At 40.1% G+C, this 19,591-nt stretch overlaps 3 protein-coding genes across 3 annotated transcripts in view; 2 read left to right on the top strand and 1 right to left on the bottom strand.

The window, feature by feature from the left end:
- The window catches only part of LOC109477546 (N-alpha-acetyltransferase 15, NatA auxiliary subunit-like), a 20,772-nt gene extending 15,542 nt beyond the window's left edge, over positions 1 to 5,230 (top strand). The window contains exons 17-21 of the mRNA XM_019778861.1: positions 788 to 896; positions 1,357 to 1,455; positions 1,901 to 2,044; positions 2,480 to 2,577; positions 3,041 to 5,230. Of these exons, the coding sequence (XP_019634420.1) occupies positions 788 to 896; positions 1,357 to 1,455; positions 1,901 to 2,044; positions 2,480 to 2,577; positions 3,041 to 3,259 (669 nt within the window). The 3' untranslated portion in view covers positions 3,260 to 5,230. The remainder of the gene's footprint in view (positions 1 to 787; positions 897 to 1,356; positions 1,456 to 1,900; positions 2,045 to 2,479; positions 2,578 to 3,040) is intronic.
- Positions 5,231 to 5,819: 589 nt separating this feature from the next.
- Positions 5,820 to 13,064, bottom strand: LOC109477554 (malate synthase-like). The gene is made up of 15 exons (XM_019778875.1): positions 12,720 to 13,064; positions 12,130 to 12,258; positions 11,830 to 11,906; positions 11,459 to 11,597; positions 10,997 to 11,087; positions 10,450 to 10,526; positions 9,980 to 10,090; positions 9,761 to 9,820; positions 9,487 to 9,643; positions 8,561 to 8,756; positions 7,920 to 7,998; positions 7,645 to 7,737; positions 7,275 to 7,347; positions 6,752 to 6,819; positions 5,820 to 6,139 (listed from the first exon to the last, which is right to left on the bottom strand). The coding sequence occupies exons 1-15, from the start codon at positions 12,897 to 12,899 to the stop codon at positions 5,912 to 5,914; spliced, it is 1,758 nt and encodes a 585-aa protein (XP_019634434.1). The 5' UTR covers positions 12,900 to 13,064; the 3' UTR covers positions 5,820 to 5,911.
- Positions 13,065 to 13,249: 185 nt separating this feature from the next.
- On the top strand, positions 13,250 to 19,170 carry LOC109477596 (putative Ras-related protein Rab-33). The gene is made up of 2 exons (XM_019778933.1): positions 13,250 to 13,691; positions 17,064 to 19,170. The coding sequence occupies exons 1-2, from the start codon at positions 13,467 to 13,469 to the stop codon at positions 17,532 to 17,534; spliced, it is 696 nt and encodes a 231-aa protein (XP_019634492.1). The 5' UTR covers positions 13,250 to 13,466; the 3' UTR covers positions 17,535 to 19,170.
- Positions 19,171 to 19,591: the final 421 nt, after the last annotated feature.

Genomic DNA, 19,591 nt, shown 5'->3' with positions numbered 1-19,591 from the left:
CTGTATCAATAAGCAAGACAAGGACTTCATTCAAATATAGGGGTCACACCAGAATTTTTTTTCAAATTGGAAAAAAAATGAAGCAGGCAAATCTGAGAACCAATTATTGATTTAATTTGTGTGGTCCATGGAGCTTTAAAAAAAGTTTCCTGTGTTTTGATAGTTTGGTCATGTTGTATATGTTGTCAATGATTTTTTTTCACGTTTGTACATGTAGCTATGTTGTTTTTTCTTCAGAAAATTTGAGTCCAAAAGAGCTGAAGAAGTTGAGAAGTAAGCAGAGAAGAGCTGCCAAGAAGGCGGCCATCTTGGAGGAGAAGAAACACCAACAGGAGATGCAGCAGCAGAAGGGCAAACGCAAGGACCCTGACACGGAGCAGGACGGTCCTAAGGAAGATGACTTGGTGCCTGAAAAACTGGCCAAGGTAAGTGGCAGTCATATTGGTACAATGAGCATGTCCATGTCGGCAGAAAGTACTGCACCTGCAGGAAACCAGTAATGTATTGTGCATAGCACTTTGGCAGAACGTCTTATTTAAGGTATATATTTCATCTAGAGTTTTCAAATGTTGTGTCAGAAAAGATGTCTGCAACAGATCAAATTCTGATGGAACGTTAACCAAACTTCCAACAAAAAACAGGAAAATTCCGGAATGTGTGGTGGTGCACTATGTTCTACCAAGGTGCTGGTATAATGATACTTCATGTGAAAATGAAATATGTGTATGAAGTAACTGTTACTGTCTGTTAATGTTGATTTTTACTCTTCTGTGAACTTTTTTTTCAGGTGGAAAATCCACTGGATGAAGCAATGAAGTTCCTAAAACCGATCCAAATGTTTGCCCATGAAAGGATAGAGACCCATCTGCTGGCTTTTGAAGTCTACTATAGAAGAGGTGAGATTTTGTTTGAAGTTTTTGATGAAGTTTTTGTCATTTTGCTGAACCTAGACCATTGTGCTTGTTTGATTGGCCACATGAATGTCACTTCGTCGGAAAGAATTTCCAGTAGATTTGAAGTCTCAAGCTACTAATGAAAGACAAGGCAAAAATTTTTGTACCTATCTGCAGTGTATAAAGTATAAGGCAGTGTCAGGTGTCAGTGTGATCTAATTATCTCAACAGCCAATCAGCAAGAAGGAAGAACAACCACTTGTAAATTGGCCAATCAGGCCATGCCTGTAGAAAGCTGCTTGCCCATTGGTTCTTGCTCTTCATACCAAATGCTAAGTATGGTCTCATACCAAATATGGTCACACACACTGCCATGGTACATTTTGCTCTGAAAACAGCCCAAAAGTCCCAAATTATACATTTTCAAAAGTACACAAAAAACAAAATATTTGATGTCTCCTAGGCAAACTGCTACTGATGCTCCAGGCTGTGAAGAGGGCTGTGGCCTTGGACTCCAACAATGCCTGGCTGCACGAATGTCTTGTTAGGTTCTCCAAAGCAGGTGAGTACTTCTCATAATAATCATATAATATCTATCGACTTTCTGGCAATCAACAGATTCAGCCAAAGGTTGTTTACAGTGTAATGCCAGTGTCGGGAGACCCCTGCATACTGCAATTAGGGATGGCTGATCATTAGCCATTTTCTCATTACCTGCAGGGAGATGAACACCAGAGTTTACCATGCTCTATTGGATGTCCCATTCCATGTCGAGCTTCCATGCCTCTGTACATGTACAATTTTCAAGCAGGCTGTGACAGAACTAACTAGCTGCAAGGTTCTAAGGAAGCATTTTCTGTAACAATTCAGCTGAATTTTGTATGACACATGCACGAAGAAGGCCCTTGATTTGCAATCATGTAGCAATTGTATGTCAAATGTGGCCAGACCCTCAAGCACCACAAAAAGCTGTGTTTATAATGCTATTTATTCCCTCTTTTGCTCAGTTTCAGAGAAGAACAACTTGCCCGGTCCGGTGTCCACGGTGCTACAAGAAGAGACAAAGGCGTTGTTCGGAGAGGTGGACATCAAACAGTTTAATGCAGACTTCATCAAGAGGAACTCCAACTCATTACAACACCTGTTAGCAGGTAAAGTAGCAAAAAAAAGCTAATTTTCAGCTTCAAATTAAGAGAACATTCTCATATCATAATGATAAAGACAGATGATTAAAGGGGATGTGTGAGTGTTGCTGTTCAACTACCTTTTGTTTGGTCAACACTCTTTACAAGATATGTTCCTTCTTGTTGTCTTGTCAAAATGTTCAGATAAATGTTGTTTACATGTACTTGTTCACTGGTGTTGATATTTTAGATACAACATGTACTCAGCTGTTGATCTTCAAATTGTTTGTCTAAATATCTGTTATGCTATTTTCATTGTCAACAGTAATGTGTTATACATTGTATTCCATAGTGTCACATTCAGTCCATACACTGTCATATAAAGTTGCATTATTAGTAAATCAGCTACTTTATATTGGGACAAAATACTAACACACTAGTTTATTTTTTTGCATTTTCCAGGTGCCAAGATGCTGTACTTCTTAGATCCACAAAGCCAAGACAGAGCTCTAGAACTAGCAACAGATCTGAGTGAAAACTTGATAGATAGGAATGTCAAGGTGAGGAATCCTGTTTAGAGTTTAAAAACAAAAGAAAGAGGTCTTTGTTGTGCTATTGTAATAGTTGTTTTTACACATACAAGTAAGGACCTTTCTTGCATAATTAATGAGAAATGTATCAAATATATGTCAGTCAGTCATGGAGGTCAAACTCATTTGGTGAAGGTACAAATGTATAAGGTTTTGCAATTTTCTTAGAATTAGGACAGTGCATGTATATTAAAGTCAATATCCGAATGTAATTGTGTTTGTTGAATGAGGAAAACTTTGAACATTTTATATGATGTATATGTAGTGAAATGCATTTTTGGAACCTTTCCTGTTTACACATGATATTACAAAGTGTATCCTCTTTTCTATAATTTGTGAATGCTTCCAACTTTATACTGTCCTTCCAAAGTTGAACTCTTTGTACTATTTGTACTATTGGTGGTAAGAAATTTCTTGTTTAAAATCATTTCAGATATGCATCAAGGTACATGAAGCCCTGTGCTCTGGAGCCTTTGGCAAGTGTGAGGAGCAGACGGAAGCCTACAAGACGCAATGCCACCAGATCTTTCCCTTCGCCAGAGTATTCATGCCGCCCAAATCAGAATCGGACACTGTAACACAAGATGGGCAGCAGGACGGGCAAACAGATGGGCAAGACGGACATCCCGAAGTCGACGCCAACGGTTCTTGATGACATCATCTTAGCGTAGGGTTCTAGGTGCGGGATGGAGGGACTGACACCAGGGATGAGGACAAGCCAAAGCACGTGTACTTGTTCGTCCTGTTTTCCTGGACTTGAAGAGAAAAGAGGAAAGCTACCAGTTCTCGCTTTGCTTCAAGGCAAATATAAGACAGTGTTGTGTGCAGCTTTGGTACTACCTAAGAGCCAAGGTGTCTTCCTACCTGAAGACAAAAATAAAACTTTGGACCAGAAATTCAGACCCTTACATCTCAATGTGGCATCGCTTTGCATCCAGTTAGTTATGTGTAGAGCATTGGACGTTTTGTACTTCATAGTGCCTACAAAAAGTAAGACAGGGTTGGGGTGGGAACAAAAACTGCTGAACAGTTACAAATCGATATTGAAAGGACATAGGTGGTTAATTGCTTTTGGATGTACTGAATGCTTGTAGTTTTTCCACTCCCAGCCAATTGTAAGATGCAATTGCAGTCAGAAATAATTGGCAGAAATGTGCACTATTGTGCCAACTTCCTCCAAACCAGTCAGCCATTTTTTGTTGGTTACCAATCCCTGTGGTATCATAAAATGTTTATAATACTACAGGGAAATGTCACAATTTTTGTATGAACTGAATTGTGTAAGAAATATGTTATTTGGCCGGTAATGTCAAAATACATCACTAGCCTTTAGACCAATGAAATGTAGTTGGAGGGCTATAGTAGTGTTGCTGTCTTATGGCAGCAGTTTTTTTATGTTTGACTTTAACACTTTTCAAAGCTGCAAAAACTTTGATAATGTTGTTCAACTCTGCATATCAGTCTTCTTGTTGAGCACATCACTGCTCAGAAGTGAGCTACTTGCTGTGATATTGCAACAATTGGAATTAAATTAGTCATCCCGTAGAGCCGAACATACCAGTACAGTCAAAACTGCCCAAGACAACCACTGGGGGGTCAGTTAAAATGTTGACAGGTGGTCACTATGGACAGGATTCTTAATGCTTGTGTCAGTGGGAAAAATTATGTAAGGCATTGGCCAGGTGGTCCTTATGTAGAGGTGGTCACTTGTACAGCTTTGACTGTACCACAAACACAGGTCAGAGTTTGACCGTGTATTGGCTTAATTTTTTTGCTTGGCTCAATCATGGGAACTGCAACAGAACTGGTGTTAGAATGCACAAAACAAAGCAAGGATAAGTATATGACAGGCATCAAGGCTTCAAAGGCAACAGCATTTTATTTAGTACAACGTATTAAAAATTCAGTTTCCTCCCAAAACTTCAAGCTGCCACATCTGGCATCTTTTCACCGAAAACCTAAACAAAGAGAACTGCTAAAGAATCGAGCCGCAAGTACTAGAGCTAAATCCAAATGTAATGAATTATATAGATAACTGTTCTGAAGTAAAAATATGGCAACTGTTTTGAAGTAAAGTATGATCAAACAAGTTTAAGTAGTAGGTTGCCTTATTTCTTATGAAATTAATGTTAAGTTTGATGGATACCCGAATGTCCTAAGATTGCTACCTCCTCTAGCATATATAGATGCAAGTTAATCATCTAGACAATGAGGTTGGTAATAGTAATACTGGTTTATTTCAGTTCTGTGTACAAAAATGATAATTTGGGCGAAGAAATGGCGGAAATAGCTGGAAGTGCATGTATATACGAATGGATTTATTTTTTCCATGGTTGGGGAATTAGGCTGTAGAACATGTACAATTAATATTGCTTTGTTGTAGACTCTATGTGGTTGTACTATAAAGTTGTGTAGCAATACTTGTTAATCTCTCCCAAGAAAAAAAAGCTCCCTTCGTCTCAAGTAGTTTGTTTCTGTGGAATGTGGCTTTTACTATGCAGATCTTACCTTGAGCTTGAACCCTTCTGTATGTTGTTGATTCACACTTTTTGTCATGCATCATTCTTCATCAAATATTCTCCTTATGGAAAAATAAATAATTCAATTCCCTTTTATACAAATTGATGTGTTTCTCCTAATCATTTGCAGCTGTCTCTTGTATTGGTCCTTGTCAATGATATAATCACAGCTATCTCAAGGCACACTATATGTTCATGGGGTATTCAAATGATCTCTCTCTATTATGACATCAATGAAAAGTCTCCATACAAACTACAAGAGGTGGGCACTAGTTCAGCTGTAACATGCAAGAACATAGTCATTTTGACATTTCTATTTACTGATAGACATCTTACTAGGTTATCTGGCCATATTGGTAAAAAAAATAACCCTGAATCAAACTACTAGTACCCAAAAATCCACCTGATTCTGCACCATATCCTTGGGCTTTCTCATCAACATCACTCCACTATACTGAATTTAAACATAATTTGTAGAACCCCATGAATCCTGTGTCTTTGTCCAAAATCCACTCTCCAAAATATGATATACAGTGTGGTACTACTACCTTACCGTTACCGCAATACTTGGACCTGATCAAGCTGAACCAGCACCCACCCCTACAAAGTATGACTCTCCAAACAGAGGTTTGGGTTTGGGCTTATATTTGGCGTGTTTTAATGCTTTTTTATCGGACTTTTTAAAAAATCTTTCTTACACCCTTGTATTGGCAGTAAGAAAGACTAAAAACACGCCAAAAATAAGCTCAAACCTCTGCTTGGAGAGCAACAAAGTACTGATTACACTATGAAAGTTTCCCACTCAGAAATGCGTGCTCCAGGTTCAGGTATGTAGTGATGAACTCTGGGAAGTCTCTCTTGAGGACTATCTCCAAGAAAATGGCGGCTGCAGCGTCCATGTGTGTGGGGTGCAGGTCTCGGAGTGTCTGCTGGACCAGCCCCTCCACCATCCTCCGTGTGATGGTCTCTCCACTGTCCTCCAGTTTAGCACCATGGCGCACCCACTGCCAGACCTGTGGTGTTTCAAAGCAGGTTAGTCTGGTTTGGTTTTCCTTTAATGCCCACGATCATGATAATGATCATTCTGGCATACCCATTTTCATCTGAGCAAAGTGAGGGAAGTCGTGTCAAGTGCCTTTCTCAAAGGCACAAGGTTGGTGACTTGGCAGGATTCGAACCCGGGACATCTTGGTTCTGAGCGGAACACTCTGTCGTTATGCCATATTACCTCACTGTCCCCCTCAATCACCCCACCGAAACTACTGTAGATTGATTCACAAAATAGCTTGACCGTGTGTACTTTCATTGCAATTTTTGCAGTAGCCTCCTAAACATGGTTTTCATGATGTTTAAATTTGCAGTTGAAATGATTCTGTAATACAGCAGTAATACATTGGAAATACATTTTGCAATGTGTTTGTCTAGTATAGCACCCCCATCCTCTTTTGCAGGTATGCAGTTTAGATACTAGTATGCAGGAATGCATTATGCGGTGAGAAATTGCATTAGAAATCTCTATACATGCATTTTTACAGGTGCCAGACATACATTTGTATGTGACCCAGCAGAATTACATGTGTATATAAGTTGGTTGCCATTTAACTTTTGTCTTCAGTACAGGTTACCTGTGACCTGGATATCTCAGCTGTGGCAGAGTCCTCCACACAGCCTTTGTAGAAGAAGTGCCCTTGGCCTGGTGGGAACAGAAAAAAATTATTGTGTATGCAGCATACTTTACCGGTATGTCTTTTTTATATTCACCTTTTCAGAAGGAAAACATATTGTTTTTGCTCTGTTCCTTCTTTTTGTCCAAACAAATAGGTAAGGTCAATAACCTGGACCAGATGTCTGTCACCATGGTAACTGGTGCGGTGTTGGTGATGTACAATGTAGCAAGTGACATACATGTAGTTGGAGGGGCTGGTTACCATACATGTACACATGAATGTGTTTAAGTAAGACAAACAGAGGAGTAGTTTGTTAGGCTAGACTGTGTCATGGTTAACATTATATTTGCTTTGCAAATGTTAATATCTTTCTAGTTTGTGGGTTGTGCTTTCATGTGTAAATGGAGAATACAACAGTGTGTTTCACTCAAACTCAAAGTACCTGCCCTTAATCTAACGCAGTATCTTCTAACATGCTTACCTGACAGCCAGGCATTGATAAACTGGATGCCCACAGCTATGTTGTGCTTCAGGCCATTCAGAGTCACCCCTCCCTGCAGACAACATGTCAAGAAAACCCTTTGTTGGTACTGCCTTAGACTTTGCAACATGATCGAAAAGCATACAGCGGAGAAACAAGTTGTCTAATATCAGTTTGGAACAACGGAACCAAAACAACTTTGTCTGGAATTTTTAGGATTTTAAGAATGGTGAATGCGTGAAAACATTCATTGTTCCTTTTGCACCACTAAGTACAGGTCAGACATACATAAAATATACACATAGACAACAAGGTTTTGCCAAAATATAAGAATGGTGTTTGTGCAAGTATTTTAGGACATGTAACATACTGTTGGCATCTGCAGTAGATCCTTGTTCAGTGCATGCACGTCTGTTCTCTTCACATGGAGCTGGTTGGTACCAGGAGCAAACTTGTCATACAGCTACAAACAGAAAAGAAGACATAAAATAAAACATAACAACTTTGTTTAATAGGGTCTGTCAGGGAACCTAACGTCCATGTCACGCATAGCCAACTATGTGGTTGGCAGTTGGTTGGTGAGGTTTCTAGCCATGTGCAATGGAATGACTATAAAAATTTCTAGCAGCATAAGTGTTCACTCACCAGATGCATTGGTCTGATAAGACCCACATCATACACCATGAAGCCATCTGCACCAGACTTGATTTCACGCAACTTGTCCCTGCAAGGCAGTAAAAAGGTTCTGTTATCAACATTTATCTGCCAGGATTTATTATTATCTACCCCTTTGAACACAGTGTGCTTGAGAGATTTCTAGTGCAGCACCCTCCTGGTCGTGGTATGCAGTGTAGATATACAGGGCATTGAACTGGGGGATATACAATATGTAATGACCTGGGGAATTGTTAGGAGACATTGCAGAGTTCGAAATGCTTTTTTTCTTAAGCCAAAAGCTAGGTTGCCCATCAATTTTTCAGGTTGCTGTCAACACCAGTTGTTTATTTTAGGACGCAAGCCAGACCATGTACAAATGTATCACTCACATGCTAACCAAGGTGGGACAGTTATTTCAAAAGCCATGAGTGCTGAGCTGCTGTAAACTTTAAAAGGGTCGCTTTGTATGCAAAATGTTGTGTACTGAAAACATGACTTACACGAGAGTGGGTATTTTAAACCCTGTTATGTGTCCAATAGGGCCAAACAAGTATTGGTACATTTGTACATGTACATGTGTAGAAGTCATAGACTGATTGACAGAGAGACATATAGAAGCTGTAACCCACCTACACACCCTCTCGACCACATCATTCCCCCCAGCCTGCCCCCCTGCGGGGAGCAGCAGGGCAGACATCCCCCCTGTAGCGTGGGCCCCCCTCTGGTGGCAGGTCTGGATCACCAGGTCCATGTAACTCTTCAGGAAGTGGCGTTCCATGCTCACATACTTACTCCGGTCAGGAAGGACAAAATCTGGTCTGTGGCCTAGATGCAACAGATTGTAATTGTGAAAATGTATTTCTGATGATTTACTTGTAGTAACTTGCTGCTTGTGTAGCCATTTTGTATTCCTCCCAAGATTAAAGCCATTAATATTTGCAATAAACTTCTCAATAATAACACTAGTTGGCCAAACCTGGCTGTATCTATGACAGCCCAACTAAAAAAGATTTACATAAATAGATGCAAGAGATACATCAGTTTTCATTCTGAAATTGAAAATAGACTGAAATTGAAAATAGAAATGATCTCAAACCAGTTTAGCTCAATGAGCTCAATGAGCATTTGAACTACTCTTCCACTGGTTGTGACAGAGAAGTCAAGCACTATGTACAGTATTTTCAAGTACCAGTGAAATTCCCCTAGCTCTTTTCCACATATAAACTGAACAGTGGGCCATGGCCAAATATCCAATTCTATACTTAGGACTGTGAATCTTTCCAGTGTTGTGCATGTCAGGTAAGCGGCAACAGCCAGGATTGGAGCTCACAACTTCTTGGTTCAGAGACAGGGTCATGAACTGCTGAACTATGGAGGCTAAAGATTGAAAGATTTTAACTGTGGTTATGACAGATGATAATATTATGAGCAGTTGTCATATGGAATACAGATTTTGAGGCTGTATATTCCCTTGTGTTTGAGAGATAGACATATGCACCTGTTTTGCCCTCCCTCTAATGTTGTGATAAACTAAGATAAACAAATAAACAAGTACCAAACTTGTTGACGAATGATGCTGAGTAGTCCCACATGCCACAGTTGAGGCCCAGACTGTGCTCTCTCAGCTCATACAGGATCTCGTGCATCTCAAACGAGGCCAGGATGTTCTCAATCAGAACACAGGCCTTCACTGTTCCTATACGGATGTCCAGCTACAGTAACACAACAGCAGGACAGGCATGCCTATCAGTAAGGACCCCTGAGTGTCATATCATCGTCATATCAGAAGAACAAAACAACAATTGTACACAGTAAAGATTCTTACTCACATTGTCCTGTGTCCAGATGAAGACCTTGTTCCATAGCCTAGCTTCACTGGCACCTTCAAGCTATTAACCAAAGTGAAAAGCCATCAAAGAATCATCAGATGAAAAAGGCAACAAATAATTTTGGACGATTCTTTCTGCAGTGTTATATAGTTGACAGACACATGTATAAAACCTTCAAGTTGATAAAGCCCTCCAATACAGTAACCTGTAATTCAGTACCTTGGAGAGGTAGAAGAAGGGCCCACTGTCCCTGTCTATCAGAAGGTGTGCATTGTGGAACATCAGCAGAGCAAAGTCAAACAGTGGACCTGGAACCTCCTTACCATTCACCTGGGTGGAAAAAGTTCATGATAATCAATTTTTATGAATTTTGTAAAAGTTGATCAGAAGTTGATTAGGCACTGAACTAAGTTTCGGTTACTAGAACATCATCTCTTCTTCTCAAGTCTGAAACATCAATGATCCAGACAAGCTTGATTCACTGAGAGTAAGGACTAACTGATCCAACAGGAGAGAATAGATTAGTATACATAGGCTGCTCTGAAACATTCCCTATGTCATTTAGGCTGGAATAGCCTTACCGTACAATACACACAAACATCCACTTTTAACACATTTTAATAGTATTGAAATTTTAACCTAAGATTTTCCTTATTCCACTCAGCAAGCATAACTTAATATGACCTTACCAGCATGTTGTGTTCCACCATGTTCCATGCTCGAGGTCTCAGCATCAGGACAGGAGCATTAGAAATGCGAGGGGCACCTACAAAACAGCAGGACAATCAGTGTATTAGACAGAACAAGAGCAAGAAAATGTCAAATGTTTGTTTTGCACAACCAGTAAACCCCATTTAGGCATAACATACCAGTTTTGTCCAGTAACTACAAGTGGTATAAGACCAGACTGTAAGGTTTGAACCACTTACACTGGGAAAGACCCCTACTCTTTTAGTATGCATGGTGGGATATCTCATTGAAGTGTGGCTCTCCTTTAACACGAGACCTCCAGCTTTACGAACCTTAAACTAAAGCTAGGTACTCATTTTTCCCAGAGTTGAGTGAGAAAATAGGTGTAAAATGTCTTTCCCTATGGTACTATGTTGGGGAATGCCAGGGATTTGAACCCAGAACCTTTGGATTCTAAGTCAACAACCCTGACCACAAGACCACCTTGCCACTTGTTATACTTTATTCTTTTTCTTCTTCTGATCATTAAGCTTGATAAGTGCTCACCTGGTAGTTTGTTGTGTACAGCCAGGTAAACATTGTACAGACCCTTCAGCTGGGTGGTCCAGGTGGGACAGTGACCGTCATCAAAATCAGTCTGAGAGAAAACAGTCAAGACCAGAATTAAAAACAATACCGGTAGACTTTCTCTTACTCTATTGTTGAAATACTGAGCTAATTTTTGCTTGCCAAAACTTTTTGTTCTCCAATAATTACCTTCATCATGACATTACCTGGATGCCCTCTGCTTTACAGTTAACTGTCTGTAGGAAGTATTGTGTGAGTAAGTAACCTGGATGCTCTCTGCTATAGAGCTCTGAACCTGTAGGAAGTATTGTGTGACATTACCTGGATGCCCTCTGCTTTACAGTTAACTGTCTGTAGTAAGTATTGTGTGATTAAGTTACCTGGATGCTCTCTGCTATAGAGCTCTGAACCTGTAGGAAGTGCCGTATTGTGTGACATTACCTGGATGCCCTCTGCTTTAGAGTTAAGTGCCTGCAGGAAGTGTTGAGTGTTGGCAGGTGAGACATCGCCCAGGTCCACATGTCTGTTCTGTAACCTCCTGGGGACTGGGTGGACCTTCCATTCGGCCTCACGAATCCGCCTTGTGAAGACAACACAACAGTTCTTATCTATTTATTGAATATCCAGACAGCTGGATGGTCCCATTTAACTTTGTCGAATTGTACAAAAGACAACTGTTACTGAAGAAAGTGGATGGATTTTCAAATCCAGTTGCTTGAGTAACTGCTTTCTTGTGAAACTCATTACCCAGATGTCTAACCTTCATCGGCATACCATATACATGTAATAGGATTGCTACAAAATAACGTTACCTGGTTTTCTCAGGAAAGTCTGGAAGTTCTCCCGTCTGGTCCATCTGTATCTTCCTCAGAACACGAGCCCTCAACATCTGCAATATGTGATGGAATTTGAATTAATTGTGTTATCAAATACAGGCATAACAGATTGTTGGAAGGTGGACTGTTATTTTAGTACGGATATTGCAATTAGATCCCACAGAGAAAAAAGAAATAGCAGAGCTAGTGCAACAAATGATTTAGAAAAAAGACCGACTTAGAGGAGCTTAATTAATGCAGTAAAGAAGAAGGAGAAGTATCCTGGACTTGGCTCACCTGATCAACATCTCTGTCAAACTCTGCACAAAGTCTGGCCACAAATGCCACAGCTTCAGGCGTCAGGAGAGTCCTGTGTGCCTGCTCCAAGCCTGGGGGTGGGGGCTGAACCTCTGCACTGATGCCACGCTGCCAACACAAAGTAGTATTTGTATTTTGGAAGATGGAGTGAAATATGCTGTATTTGCTCCCAAGCAAATGTTGGCCTTTCTTGTGTTACCTTCACATGGTCTAGGCTAACTATTGCTAGAGATGTTCTTACTTAAACATATTCTATATATAGTGACCAGCCCTGGTGACCATCAACTCTGCCCTGCAACTTGCCACATAATGTAACCACCGAGTGTCTGCACCAGTTACTATGGTGACAGTCAACTTTAAAGCCTAATAACCTCTATTCTGTTAAGCTTACATCCTTATTGAAGCTGTTACAGCATTTGAAGTTAGCAATGTTTTATGATCAAAGGAAAGGAACAAAAAAGTGAAGGATCAAAGTCCAATGCCTTTGCAACAGTACTCAAAACTTTTAATATAGCACTATTGAATAAAGTGTTTAGCTGTACGACTAACCATCTACTTTAAAGGTTTACCTTCTTGATCTGTTCCTGAAACTTTTTGCCCAGTGCCAGTTTAGCTCCTGTTTCCACCATGCACACCTTGCCTTCGCCACTTTGCAGAGGTTCAGGACCTGTAGACCTGGCCTGAAGTTTTGCTCCACTGGACAGGTGCACTTGCAGAACTTGTAGTCGTCTTTTCTGTTGCTCCGACATCCTGAATCATGCGTTTCTTTACTGGAAGACTTATAGATTACCGAAGTTTCACACAATCGTGCCAACAAGAAGGACGAATTCGCAAAACAAACCCTCAAACTTGTTGCAAAATGCAACACTATGTCGTCTGCTATCTCAGCTGCTTTACCTGTTTAACGCAACAAACCGCTTCAAAATAAGAGAATATTGGTTTTGAATACCATTTATCAGAATACATCTATCATTTCTATTGACTATTAAAGATTATAATTTACAAAGTTGATAATGATGTAATATATGAATAAAATTGTATGTTATATATGTTTAAGTGATGACAGGTTGTCACATTTTGATGCTGTTGATACTCACGTTTTCATCTGTTATCGCGAGATTACGCGAGAGTTAGATGCTCTACAAGAAAACATGGCTGACGAGTCCTAGAAAAAGGATAGACACCGGTAAATTCTGAAAAATAGGAGGGTTAACCTTGAGTCGACAGGCTAATTGGTCGATGTCGCAGCTGCAGGGCGGTAGGTTGTAACTCTGGGCCCCATATTTCGCGTACGAACGGCCAGTAAACAATCGCAAATGGAGACTGAAAACACCACCTCCGAAGTTTCCGAACTGGAGTCGACTTTCTCCGTAGAGAAGCAGAAACGCATCTTCAAAATCATCGTTATCGGAGACTCTAACGTCGGTAAGACTTGCCTGACATTCAGATTCTGTGGCGGCAAGTTTCCGGACAAAACAGAGGCCACGATCGGGGTGGACTTTCGAGAGAGGACACTGGAAATCGATACAGAAACGATAAAGGTAAGGAGCTTGCAAATTGTCTCGTATTTAAATGGAAGCATCTGTTTATTTACGTTTACGCAAAGCGTTTACGTACACATACTTTATAATTATGTCACACAAGAAGTTCTCGTATCAACCTGACAACAGAACATACCTGGGCATATTTCTGTCATACCCTAAAGTATTGTTTTTCCATTGTCTCTGGGAGCTGATATTTTTGTTTTTAGTATGTAGACTTCATTAGACTTCAATGTCATGCTCATGATGCTGCTGATTTTATTAGGATAGAAGCCAATCAAATTGTGATCAATGGATGTGTTCAGTCTAACGCCCTCTCTTAATTAGGTGATAATTACATCTGCAAAGCATCAATTGATGTCATTAATTGGCGACAAGGTGTTTCTTAGGGCTTATTAGTTTCATTGTAAACAATTTGCATGTGCCAAATAGATGTGTCTGCATTGAAAATTATTGGCAATGAATAGGAAATGGTGGCATTTCATACCTGGCACTTCCAATGTTAACAGTCTATTCAATGTTGAACTCAATGCAGGTATTAATCTAATTAGTCCAGAAATCTAGATGTAACATCAGGTTATCATTCAGTTATAAAGATTGATGGCTGTGTTTTCATAGCCTCCTGTGCAGGCCCCGCGGCGGTGGAGAAGAGTTTTTAACGCGTTATTTTAATATAGCCGGCCATCCTACATAGCCGACGAGAGAAGGTTGCTTTACGCCCACGGGGGCGGAAAGCAACCTTCTCTCGTCGGCTATGTAGGATGGCCGGCTATATTAAAATAACGCATTAAAAACTCTTCTCCACCGCCGCGGGGCTTGCACAGGAGGCTAGTGTTTTCATATGATTCCTGACAATGACCTCTACTGTGTGCTGTATGTATTATGATACTGTGCTTAGATATGAGATAGTGTGCAGTCAAATAAAACAAACTAAACATCTAGATACACATGTAGTTCAGTGTACTTTATCTTTCTCCCCACTAAGTAGCTTTTCAGTACCAAATTGTTTTGTTTGACTTAGGAAGCAAGGAGAAGGTTATTATAAAAAATTAAGTGCATGAGTGAACCAAAACAAACAAAAATAAATAAATAAAAGAGATGATCTACATTTGTGAACTTGTTCTGACATGTTTCATTTGTGATGACATTCCCTGTATAATGTCCTTGGGTAATGTCATGAAGTATGAGTCTACTGTCATTACAGTTTTATGGCAGATATTGATTGGCGTCAATGACCTTCTGACATCTACGCTGCCTCATTGCCATATGGATTTCTCTACTGGTAAATGTTATGGAATATATATGCGTTAAAAGAAAGAAAGCCAGCAAGTGTAAAGTGGAAGTACATTTACAAATGAATGTAATATTTGAGTAGCGGCAGATGCAGAGCCTATTACTTTAGGGCCTGGTCACAATCGTAAACTGTGGGCATTCTTTTTGGATAGTTGTGCATGTGTCATACAAAATCCAGTCTTTCTTTTACAGGAAAGGCTGCCTTCATAATCTCCAAGCAGATCTATTGGTGGCCGCAAGACAGTATCCAATTGGCCAGGCAGTATCCATTTGCCAGGCGGTTACCATCTGCCAGGCAGTATCCATTTGCCAGGCAGTTACCTTCTGCCACTCTAACTCTAAGAAAATAAAAGATATCAATGCAGAAAAGAAAGCCTGATAAAAATGTCTAAAAACACTTAGGCCAAAGCCTAAACATCTGCTTGGAGAGCTCAAGGATGCCTTCAATCCTTGCTGGCAGTTGTAGTTACCTCTCTCATAGCCTCACTGAGCTTGAAAATTCCATGGCATGAAAATCTTGCAGTGACCTACAACAAATGTGTCCCACGATTGTTACAGGGACAAGAATGCCACCATGCAGGACAGGAGTGACCATGTTTTATTGTACTTGTGCAGTTCGCTATGACTTCCTTCCTGATGTTTGTGATGTTTCACTGCTACCATATAGACCTGTGTCACCACAGGTGTGCTCAGAGAAGCCACATCCTCTTCCTGGGCTTTCATCCCAGCAACAGCGAATATTTCATTGTATGATATGGTGATGTTTTTACCATCTCTAGATTCTTTGTTGGTTGGTTGAGTTCTGAATTTGTTTTTTTACAGAAGAACTCAAAATAGTATAGAGGATTCCTTGAAATTTTATGATAATGACTCAGATTACACATGCCCCAAAATCTGATGGTAGGAAAACTGCATCTAAGTTCCTACTAGTAAATTATCAGTTTGAGTATCATTTATGATGTTATACCCATGTATGCAGATGACATGCCACATAGTTTTGATGTACAAACAGTCACTATGACTGTATTTCTTCATTACCAAGTCTTGCCGTGTTTTCCCACGACAGTAGATTTCTTTAGAAGTACAAAACAATAACGTTTGTCATTCGTCTGCATCCAGGTAGAAGATTAGATGTTCAGGACTGCTGCACAAGGTCAAGAACCTCTGATCTTCTTTACTTACATCATTTTCACAGGGAACGGCTCACTACGTAAAAGTGCCTTACGTCACTCCTATAAACTGCCCACACTGGTGTTGCAACTAAATGTTTCAACATACAGGACCATGTGCCAGTGTACCAGTGATACTGGTTTCAAGTATTTTTCTTGGCTCTTTTTGTATATATGAAGTGGAATAGAACTAATAATGGGTCGGAAACAGCATATATTGTGTGTTTTATAATGGTAGGAAGTTAGAAACAAAGGACTGTGAGTGGATTGGAAACATCCAATGTTGACCTATACTACGTACTATAGCTGCAGGGTAGAGGGCATACCACAGACATCACATGTCAATCTTATGACTGGTTTCCAGACAGTAGATCTTCTTTAATTATAATCTTTGCTGCAGTCGTCTTTCATGTAACTTGTACAATGTACTTACAGTATAAAACTGGAATCAGGCAATTCAACAGTTAAGCAAAACAGGCAAAAACAGAAAAGAAGTCACTGAAGTGATGATTATAAGGGATACAAATTATTATGTTACCCCAGTTAACCAGGGGAATGACAATTGAGCTGATCAATGCACACGTACATGTCATCCATAAATTTTGCTGTTGTCAAAGATTGACTACATATACTTGAGAAACTGACATTTCAACATAGAAAAAATCAGACGATGTTTTATCGGCAGTAGCGGAGACTATGAAGTGCTGGGTTACTATTGATTATCTATGACTCGTCTGGCAGCCCAGCCTGACTCTCATTTTCTATTCTGCAGCTGATAACAGAAGCCAAATATGTTTCAGTTTTGAAGGCAGATCACATGCATCATTCTTTTTTTTAGAATAGTTTTTTTCCTTTTGCTAATGAAGAGCCATGACAGTAACGGCTTGTTTTGTTTCCTGCTGCCCCCTAGCTGCAGCTGTGGGACACTGCAGGTCAGGAGCGCTTCAGGAAGAGCATGGTGCAGCACTACTACCGGAACGTGCACGCCGTGGTGTTCGTGTACGACATGACCAAGCTGGCGTCCTTCGAGAACATGCCCGCGTGGATCGACGAGTGCGACCGCCACTCGCTGTCCGCCGACGTCCCCCGCATCCTGGTGGGGAACAAGTGCGACGAGAAGGACAAGATACAGGTCAGCACGAACTTGGCGCAGAAGTTCGCCGACATGCACTGCATGCCGCTCTTCGAAACCTCCGCCAAGGACGACTCGGAGGCGGACAATGTGGAGGCCATTTTCATGACTCTGGCGCACAAGTTGAAGGCCCACAAACAGATGATGAACAAAGCCTTACCGCGGTACAATTCCACAGACATGAAAAGAGCCAAAGTCATCTCCATTGGTAGGGAGAAGAGTGCATCCAGTAGTGACTGTGCCTGTTGATTGACAGGGCTTCTGTTGTTGGTAACCGTCTTTATCCGGAGACAGGATTCTGCACGCAGAGTTCTACAGACTGGAGCTCTACACACAGTGGATATCCCAGAACATCACCACTATGAACCAATAACTGTTAATTTGTAAGGCTTTGGGAAACTGGGAGCAGAGCCAGAGTGCAGTAGCCCAGGGCCATGATTGGGAAATTTCAGCAGCAAAGCCAGTAGCTCATGTACAGAGACTATAGAATATAGGGAAGCAAAGACTGACTGGTCTGTGTGTGGGGAGTGGGGTGTAGGGCTGTGTACCGAAATACCTGTACCTGTAAAATTATGTTGATACAGGTCTGGATCTTAACATCTGGTTTACCTGTACCTGAACAAAATAAAACACTAGTGGACAACATTTTTTTACTCCAAAGATAGATAAATTGCATCTAAAAAGATATTTAGAACTTGAAATTAGGAAACACTCTTGTTTTCAGATAAAAATAAATAACTGTAAACCCTCATACAAAGTCAACAATTAACCACTAAAGAAGACAGTTGGCTACATGTATATTTACAAAATGAATTTCTAAGTTTTACTTAGGTACAGATTTGCAGGTACATAGCTTTAGGGGAAGTGTTCTATGTACTGTATGTGGCAGGCCCATGAGTAAAAACATCCTTTTGTTTTTTGTCATCTACAAACTAACTAGTGCTGCTGCCTCATGTCTGAAAGTGTTACCTGTGCGATAGCTAACTGTAGACTTGTCCAGGTTTAAGTACTAAAATTTAGTAAAAATAGTGCCAGATGAATTATTAGTCCACTGGTTGCAGTTGCTGACAAATCATGCTGTTATAAAATTAATTCTGCTGCTGGGGTCTGTAAGTATGGGCCAGTCAAGTTTGGGTTTGATCTTGCAGTTTGTAACTTACATTAAATAATATAAGTACTGTATGTAGAGGAAAAAAAATGTTTTAAGTCACTTATGTTGTATATTTATATATCCACAAAAGATGCTATGTGTATTAGCTAGTAGTCATTATGTGTAGGAAGTGAACTATGTCTTATGGTATTGAAGTTGACACTTGCACATACAGATTTGGGTTATGGGCACTTTTGTCCAGTCACAAAAATACAAATAAGTTTTTTGGTGCGAAACTCATTTGTAATATGAATACATTTGAAATGAGTCAGCCTATCCACGTGTGCGCAAGAATGGACTGCTGCTCAATAGTGCTGCCACACTCATTTGTATTTTTGTGACTGGACAAATACACCCCTAACCCAGATGTAGAAGTAACTTGATTAATAATCATGTTTCCTGCTGGTTTCATCTGTATTGTACTGTCACATAGTACAGGCTAGACCTCACCAAGATGCCATCACACGTCCTGTTTAGGCTAGTCTTGAGTTTTAAATCAAGTGCACTTACACATCTGCTGTGTGAGACGCAACTGCATTAGCCAATCAGTGTTGAAATTGCCATGCATAGGCAAGTAGCTGCCATCAACAAAAAAAACAAAACTTGGAGTTTTGGTATACCCAGTGAAATGTTTGCTGTTGGAGAGCTTTGTTAGATTTATATGTAAAAATTCATGAGTGTTCTCATGTACGTGTACTAAAATTGTTACTGATGCTCTTAATGTAGGGGTGCTAAAGAATACGATGTACTAGTATGTTGTAGAAATTTCCGCATACAAAATCATATTATAGCTTATATTGCTGTTGAAATTATGTCATTTGTTTATTAATACCTTTGATAACCTGTCCCTACATGCTGCCAATATTTATAAATCATATCTGGCTTTGAGCGGGAACTTGGCTTCAGTATCAACTTAGACTGGAAGTGTTGACTGAGATTTTAACTTTTACTGTGTAGAAAAGTACAAACAATAGTCACTCAGGGTAGACATCTCCAAAACTTCAATAAAGAAGTAGTTTCTTATTTACATTGACTAATCCAGTACTGGAGCTATGAATGTTACCATTCACAATTGTAACTTAGGTAGAACATTAATGATAATATATTAACTACATGTCTATCTGATAGAAGTTGTTTCTGTATTATGCTTATACTG

The sequence above is a fragment of the Branchiostoma belcheri genome, unplaced genomic scaffold (genome assembly GCF_001625305.1).
Source record: "Branchiostoma belcheri isolate BF01 breed outbred unplaced genomic scaffold, Haploidv18h27 scaffold40, whole genome shotgun sequence".
NCBI classification, from domain to species: Eukaryota; Metazoa; Chordata; class Leptocardii; order Amphioxiformes; family Branchiostomatidae; genus Branchiostoma; species Branchiostoma belcheri.
The sequence above is the reverse complement of the archived record's forward strand: the minus strand, read 5'-3'. Positions and strand labels throughout refer to the sequence as shown.

Excerpts from the sequence above, each read along its gene's own strand:
- LOC109477554 (XM_019778875.1), bottom strand. The coding sequence starts at position 12,899 with ATGTCGGAGCAACAGAAAAGACGACTACAAGTTCTGCAAGTGCACCTG. Across the intron at positions 9,821-9,979 it reads CCTTCTTCTACCTCTCCAAG|CTTGAAGGTGCCAGTGAAGC; the intron begins GTACTGAATTAC and ends TTTGGTTAATAG. Across the intron at positions 7,999-8,560 it reads GTGGTCGAGAGGGTGTGTAG|GGACAAGTTGCGTGAAATCA; the intron begins GTGGGTTACAGC and ends ACTGCCTTGCAG.
- LOC109477596 (XM_019778933.1), top strand. The coding sequence starts at position 13,467 with ATGGAGACTGAAAACACCACCTCCGAAGTTTCCGAACTGGAGTCGACT. Across the intron at positions 13,692-17,063 it reads TCGATACAGAAACGATAAAG|CTGCAGCTGTGGGACACTGC; the intron begins GTAAGGAGCTTG and ends GCTGCCCCCTAG.